This window comes from Elephantulus edwardii, unplaced genomic scaffold (assembly GCF_000299155.1).
Source record: "Elephantulus edwardii isolate Elephantulus edwardi_28Jun2011 unplaced genomic scaffold, EleEdw1.0 scaffold00167, whole genome shotgun sequence".
Lineage (NCBI taxonomy): Eukaryota > Metazoa > Chordata > Mammalia > Macroscelidea > Macroscelididae > Elephantulus > Elephantulus edwardii.
Window position 1 is genome coordinate 60,698 of NW_006399917.1, and position 8,398 is coordinate 69,095.

The 8,398-nt window shown below is 37.7% G+C and overlaps 1 protein-coding gene across 1 annotated transcript in view; it reads right to left on the reverse strand.

Annotated features, from left to right (window-relative positions):
• N4BP2 (NEDD4 binding protein 2) overlaps nt 1-8,398 on the reverse strand; it is a 66,360-nt gene that overhangs the window by 42,866 nt on the left and 15,096 nt on the right. The window contains exons 2-5 of the mRNA XM_006895417.1: nt 6,223-7,372; nt 3,589-3,713; nt 1,820-1,908; nt 424-500 (exon numbers count right to left, since the gene is read on the reverse strand). Coding sequence (XP_006895479.1) covers nt 424-500; nt 1,820-1,908; nt 3,589-3,713; nt 6,223-7,372 — 1,441 coding nt within the window. The remainder of the gene's footprint in view (nt 1-423; nt 501-1,819; nt 1,909-3,588; nt 3,714-6,222; nt 7,373-8,398) is intronic.

Sequence of the window (8,398 nt, forward strand, 5' to 3'; positions counted from 1 at the left end):
CTATGAGGTGGATTGATTCAGTGACTGGGATAATTGGGATGGGAGTGTCAGAGACAGTGCGATTGGCACAGGACAGAGCGGAGTTTAGGGCTGTTGTACAAAGGGTCGCTATGAGTCGCAAGCGACTCGACAGCACATAACAACAACAACATATGGTTTCTAGATTATAAAGCATTAATGCTATAAGACTACCAGACATTTTTTTTTACTGTTAGCTGCAGAAATAAGAACCTACACTCTCTGTAGAAAGCTGAAAAGTAAAAAAGAAACCTTGACACAACATAAAATATGTTATCAATTTTAAGTGGCAAAGCTCAAAATTAACTTTGTGTCACTCATCATTTATAAATTGAAAAAAAAATCTAGATGGGTATTGGCTCTCTGCTATGAAATAGAAAATATCAGATACCATCCAAGTCTTACCTTGCAAGTTCTCTTGGTTTAAATTTCCACCACGTCTCTGGTTCCCGGAAAATGACTTTATATTTATGTTTTTGAGACTATATATAAAAGAAAAAAAAATGAAAAATGTTTTTTTCCATAAAATTAGATTCATTGTTTCAAAATCCTTGATGCATTATAAATGAAAGAACCTAAAAGTTTACCTAATCTTGAGGGTATGTTGAACTGGTAAAAATATCTCTCTGACCTAATAATTAACTTCTAGGATTTATCCTACTTATATGAAGAATGCAAAATTACATGTACACCAGGATGTTCACCATTACAAAAGAATGCAAAACAATTCTGTGCCTATTACTTATGGATCTGACTAAAATAAAAGTGAACTACACAGTTAAAATATTATAGTTCTTTTTAATTCTTAATGAGCATTAAAGAGATAAAGGCTTAAGATACATTAAGAAAATAAGACATATGCACACCCATGTTTATCACGGCTTTGTTCACAATAGCAAGGAGTTGGAAACAACCTAAGTGCCCATCAATAAACGAATGGATAGAGAAGTTGTGGTATATTCACACAATGGAATACTATGCTGCATTGAAAAACAAGGAACTCATGCAATATTATTCAAAATAGGTAACCCTGGAGGCTGAGTGAAGTATCTTAGTCACAAAAGGATAAATACCACATGGTGCCACTGTTGTAAAACAGGACTGACCTCGGGGTTGGGAGGAGACTGAGAAAGATGGGTTCGATAATTTATACTACATTGAAACAGATGAGAGAGAAAACTGTTTAAAAGGGATATGTGATTAGGTATTTTTGTCATGACAGGAGTCCAGAGCGAGGGCTGCATAGTCGAGTGGACTTGGGGGGAGGGATTGTAAAACAATGAAAGAATTTTTCTTTTACTTTTCCAAGAGGGTAGTGTACTAGCGGGGAGGGTTAGGACGGGAGAAAAGTGCATAAATGGATGAATGGAAATCCAAAGTCTCTGTAAATTTTCATTGAAATTAATAATAAATTTTTAAAAAAATTTACCCATTTATTTGGGTAAGAAGGGATTATTCACACACTTGTACATACATAGGAATTTCCTGAAAAGATTCTCAAAATATTAGCATTATCAACCTTTAGGGTATATGACCTTAGACATTCTTTTGCATGATCTGAAATCCTACCATATGAAGGATTTTTTACAATTTTTAGATTATTCTAAATAAAATTTTCAAAGCCTTTATGTGGCTCTAATCTACAAGTCCTTCAACTGTCTTATCTGTCTTATTTTGTAGAGGATGAGAAAAAGCTCAGTTCTAGAATAAGGGTTGGTGGATGAGATTCTCTTGTGTATGTAACATCCCAAAACAACTTCAAATTCATGACCATGAACTTGGGATAATTTATGGTACAAACCAAAGCAACGTAAGGCTTCATTTCCCATGCCTGCAGGTTGGTATTATCTATTATTATAGGAGATATTTTCTTCTCAAATGCTTCTTTTGCTGAAAAACACAAACAGAAAGTAAATAATAATGAAATAACAAGACCCAACATTAGAGAACTCTAGTGACACAGTCAACAGTGTTACGCTGCCAACCCCAGGGGTGGCCCCTCTCTCCTGGCTCAAATACACCAGTAGCTCTGTGGGATCTAGATGGGACAGGCTTGTGAACTTCACAACCTTGGAATCCTGGAAGATGGTCAGTTTCAACTAGATGACCTATTGTTTTCATAATATAAAAACTATACGAGGTGGTAACTACTTTCACGGTCTATTGTTAAATATAATTTTGAATATTCAAAAGTTAAAATATAGGTAAATGTTTCATTAAAAATTTAGTGGCAAACAGGGTTGCACAGTTTGCAGGGGAGCACATAGGAAATGGAAAGGATCCAGGGCGAAAAGGCAGGGTAATGATGGGCAAGGTCCAATGGTAATTAATTTTTTTTTAAATTTTATTTTATTTCATTATTTTTTGTGTGTACCGTCAAATCAGATCTGACTGATACAGGAGGAGACTGTTCCTCCTTCTCTGGCAGAGCATCTGGTGAATTTGAACCATGTACCTCTGAGATTGCAGTGCAGCTTCTTGCCACTAGGCCACCAGAGCTCGCCCAATGGTAATTAATTTTATAAAATATAATGCATGAGAATGATTGTATGAAACACAATGTGAATGAATAATAGTATGCACTGTATACAAACTTTGTAAGCAAACCAATTTTTTAAAAAACAATTAGTGACAAGAAGCTGCGCTGCAATCCCAAAAGCACGTGGTTCAAATCCACCAGCTGTTCCATGGGGAGAAAAGATGGACAATCTCCTCCTGTGTGATTAACTGTTTCTAAAAACCCACGGAGGGTCAGATATGGGCTGATTCTGACTCTACCATAAACAACAACCACAAAGACATCCTTGAATGGGATGGACTGGCAAAGTGATTACCTCAATGGACTAGAGTATGACAGAGACCATGAAGACAGCGCAGTACAAGGCAAGGTCCAGATCTGCTGATCACAGGGTCTCTAGAAGTCAGTTAATCCCTTGACAGCTAACACCACCACCATTAATTATTAAGGCAGTTTGGTGATCTAGTGGGTAAAGGATTGCGCTGTCAACCCAAAGGCACACGGTTCTGCTCCACCAGCTGCTCTATGGAAAAAAATGATATAGGCAATCTCCTCTCGTGCAACTTATAGCTTCTGAAAACCCACTGGAGGGTCAGCAAGGAGTTGGTTCCAACTTGCCAGCAGAGTTTAGTTGACTAATTTTTTTTATTACGTAAGATCCAAGTCTAAGGTATATATAAACCAAAAACTTAAAAACTCATTAGTTTAGAGCAAAGGTTAGAGCAAAGGGTTTGCAATGACTATAACCTCTCACCTATCCCTCCAAAAAGAATCAGACCCTGCAGGCGAGTCTAATGGTTAACAATGCCAGTTTTGTTTCTTAAGAAACAGAAATTAGAAAACACTAAACGATTGTAACCTCCCTGGGAGTCAAGTGAAAATCATCATGACCACTCTACGGAATGCTACCTCTTTTGTCTTACTACAATAACAGAAGTACTAATATACTTTGCATGTATGTTTACATTTTTTTACAAGTTCGGTATCCTCAACACAAATAATTTTTTATATATTATATTTCATATTATCCAGAAATTGAAGACTATGCTTACCACGCTGTTCATTCCATTCATGTGCTTCTTTTACGTATTTCACATCAAACTGGTATTGTCCATTTATGTAAAAATAATCATCAGTACTGAGAACAACTCCACCTGGATTATGCTTTTGCAAAGCCCTGTGAATGATAAATAAGAGTGTTATCATTATTTTTTTTCTTTCTAAGAAATTTTTCCTCCTGATTTTTCACCTACTGATTCAAATGAAAACTTCAAGTATTACTACTTAAAGGAGTAGAAAAATTGTACTGTTCAAACAAATCGTATTAAAAGTTCTCTAGGGGTGGGGGTTGAATACCTATGAAAGAACTTTTACTTTTCAAAGAGAAGAGTGAATTGGGGGTGAGGGGTAGGCAGGGAGAAAAATGCAACAACGAATGAACGGAAATCCAAAATCTCTGTAAACATTCATTAAAATTAATAAAATAAATTTTTTAAAAAAATTCTTTACGAAGAGCATGACTCTCAAGAAATATGTTGCTTTATGCAAAGTATTCTGAAATTTTTAAAAGAAGGCTATAGTAGCCTAGTGGCAAGAAGTCGTGTTGCAATCTCAAAAGCACACTGTTCGAGGCCACCACCTGCTGCTTTGCAGGAGAAGAATGGCCAATCTCCTCCTGTGTGATTATCTCCCTCTGAAAACCTGCCAGAGGGTCAGCTATGGGTCAGTTCCAATCCTACAGTACACAACAACAACATGGGTAAAGTTTATAAATGAACAAGTTCAATTATCAAAAAGACCTACTAAATGAAAATGCTAAATGAGGAGGTGGTTACTACACAGTCAGCAAGTACCAAGATGGAACAGATGTTCAAAAATATGTAACTTTCTTTGCATATTTCTATAGATTTGGTGAGTACACCAAAAACAGGGAGTTCTAATGGCCTAGTGGGCAAACCTGTGCTGCCTACCCAAAGTATGTGGTTCAAATCCACCAGCTTCAGGAAAAAGATGAACACTCTCCTCCCTTACATTTTATTGTTGTTGTTGTTATTGATTGCCATCAAGTTGAGCACGACTCATGGAGACCCTAAGAACAAAAGATTTGAAGCCTTTCTATAACTATTGCTGTTTATCAAAGTTCATCAAGTTTCCAGAGACATGTGGTTAGGAAGTGGATGTCATGCCACACCCTCCGAAAACCCACTGGACGGTCAACTTTGAGTCATTTTTCACTTGATGTCACACAACAATTTCCTCTGGTGATCTAGTGGTTAAAGAACTGCACTGCCAACCCAAAGGCAACTATTTGAATGCAACAGCTGGTCTAAGGAAGAAAAATGGGCTCCTCTTGTGTTAGATTTAAATCTCCTCCTGTATTACATTTATACCAAGAAAACCCAACTGAACAACACACAACAACAATCTTCTCTGAACTTGCACACAGTTTTAATCCTGTGAGCCATATTCTGTGTACTCAGTTTTCCATGTCTTTGGATGATCTTTTTATTGGTTAAAAAAACACTCACTCAGTTTCTACTCAGCTGACCCACATCAGTGCTTACTTCTCTTCCCATACATCAGAAACTGCCCTCTACTGAAAGGTCCCTGAGACACAGTTCAAAACCATGGCTCTACCATCTTTTATGGTATCACCTATAATCCCAAGCTCTTTAACTGGGCTCCAGAGTAGCAGAGATCATGAAGGGTGGTGCTGGAGAGGGCAGACGCTGGATCTGTTGTTGACTCAAAGGGGTGCTCTAAGTGGTAGTCGGCTTGACAGCACTCAACACTAACCCCAGGCTGCCAAATAAAAGCATCCACAGATTCTCCCCCCAGCCAATTATTCAATTTTTCCCCCCTTTTCTTGTTGTGTATTGTCAAGTGGGATCCGGCTGGTGCAAGAGGAGACTGCCACTCCCTCTCCAGCAAAGCATCTAGTAGATTCAAACCAGGTGCTTTCAGGATTGTAGAGCAGCTTCTGGCCACTAGGCCAGCAGAGATCCCTCTCTCTGCCTGTTTTAACTATAAAAGGAACCTGGGTGGATATGCAACTATACTTCCCGACAAATTCATTAAAACTTTAAAGTTATCTGTCTGTAAATGAGTCATCCTTAAACTATCTTCTTTCATACACTTCTAAAAGCAGTATTGAACAACACATCACAGCTTTCTAACTAGCATTAGAATTCTTTGTGTTAGGATCTCCCTTTCACAACTTTAAAACTCATTCTGGTATTCTAAATCTACAATGCCATCCTTCTCTTGTCTAATAGGCTTCCACATTAAAAAACAAACAAACAAACCCCTACCAAAAAAAAAGGCCTCTCTCTTTATTTCAAGGAGGAAGGTCTGTCCCTTTAAGGGTGTAAATTTCTAATAAATCTAGCTTTAATATTTTTTATCCTTCAAAAAAATTTACAAAAATTGTACATGCTTACAACCTTGGAATCACCTTTCATTTCTCATTCTCCTTAATCTCTCAAAAAATATCCTGAGAGGAAAATTGAAATGTCTAGTGTAAACCATACTATCTATCAGCAACAAAGTTAGAACAAACTAATAAATGGAAACATTTTAAGGATTACTAAACATCTCTAATAAATAACATACTTATTATATTCACACCATCATAAATGTTTATGTTCATGCACTACTTTAATTTTAAACTCAATTAAAACTCATACCTTGCCAAAGAAGATTTGCCTGATCCTGGAAGGCCTCTGAGAAGAATAAGAACGAGATTGGAGTAAGACTTTATCTTTTGTGTTGGAGCTGGAGAAACTGAGTGTCCTTGCACTTGATAAGCACTTGTCCCATCTTTATTTTTCCATCCCGAGGTTTGGAAAGTTTGTGAAATAGTCGGGAACTGAATGTACTGGACAGGATTCCAGTGGGCAGGTGTGGTGACAACAGGAGTTACAAAGCCATGGTTCCCTTGAAAGAGATTAAAGGTGTTCATTACTGGATTCCACAACAGCGAGGTTGCATATGGAGGCAGCAATATAGGAACATAGGCCAGTACTGGACTATAATTCATACCCTTCTCCTTTGGTGATAGTTCATTAGGTGTGGATAGCTTGACAGTGAGACCATCAGAAGGTATTAACATATAAGGCGCAAAGAAATTTTTATTCCCATCTGTACCTAGTCCATGAAGCTGTGGATTTTGTGCAGAAAGATTTAAAGGAACGTGAGGTTTGTTGGCATTCCCATCTGCTGGGCCTTGAGAGAACTGAGTCCCTATGCACTCAGTTGTTGAAGACTTTTCCTTTATTTCCTTAAGATTGCTATAATCCACAATGGAACCATCTACTAAATGTAAAGGTCTGCTTGGGAGACAAGTGTCCAGAGATTTATCTTCTGATGCCAAGATGTCATCTTTTAAAGAATGTTGGCATTCATTTGAAACGGATTGTGAAGTTAAAGAGTTTGAGTTTAATGCAGAGGCAGAATTCTCTGTTATTTCCTTGGTCAAATCCGGATTTTGTTGCAAAAGAACGGGACTTGAACTACCTGAAGCTGAATTTACGTATTCACTGGAATCCCTCAGACTATTAACATCTTGCAAAGGCCAAGATGGTGATAAGTGGCCAGCAGAAGACTCAAAGGGCTCAAAAGTCCTTTGTGGTAAACTGTCAAATTCTTGAGTCAGCAGGATGTCCAAAGCAGCATCCACGTGTGAATCCTCCCACTCTTTTCCAGGACATTTTCTCATTGTTTTATTCTCTGCCGTGCTTTCTAGGTCCTCTGAGGCAGGCAAGCTGTTTGAAAAGGTCTCTTCTTTCTTGGGACCAGAAGCTGATAATTCCAATAGTGAATCCATGGCATTCTCAACTGTGCAAAAACAGCAACAACAACAAAAAAAAAATCACAAAATATATATGCACTGAAAACAGCAAAACAAAGTATTGTTAAAATCTAAGTAGACCAATTTATAAATATCCAATTTATTTCTTACCAAAGGCCAATATGAATTTGCCAATGATTTGAATCACGGTGACACAAACTTTCAGACAAGCAGTAACAAATTTGCTAATGACATGTCATCAAAATACATTCTCTGATAACTCTATTGAACAAATGTATACATATCAGCAACTATATTTACAGGATTACAAACATCCAAACAATAAATGAATAAATACTTACTTGATTGCTTTTTAATAAGTAAACATTCTCAGCATTCCCCTAGTTAAGTGGATTTAAGCCACCCATGTTATGGATTTCACATAAAACAAAAAATATTTTAAGTCAAGAAGACTTGCTGGTGTAGTAGTTAAGCACACAGATTGAAACTGAGAAGTCAGTGGTCCAAAGCTTGTTCCTCGGGACAAAAATGTAGCAGTCTGCATTCCCAGAGCTTCCAAGCTCAGAGATCTTATGAGGATTCTGGGTAAAATGGTGGAGTCAGCAGATAGCAGCCCAGAACCTCTTTAACTAAGACTCCAAAAACAAAGATAACAGATAAGGATTCTACTTCTGGAACTCGGAATTTCAAAGAAAAAAGATAACAAAATAGTTCAAACACCACAGAAAAAAGAAACTGAATAAAAAACACTGAATAAGGAGACAGTGGGGCAGTGTAAGGGTGTATGGTGCAACCATTCTAAAAGATAACTTTTTTATCTTGAAGGGTCTTAGAATTGCAATAGCATCCAGACCAGCAGTTGACCAAGAATGTTGTTGTTGTTATGTGCCGTCCAGTCATTTGCAACTCATAGCGACCCTATGTAAAACAGCCCTAAACCCTGCTCTATCCTGTGCCAATCTCATTGCCTCTGACAAACCCATCCCGAGTACCCCAGTCACTGAATCAGTCCACCTCATAGAGGGTCTTCCCCTCCTGCGCTGTCCCTCCAC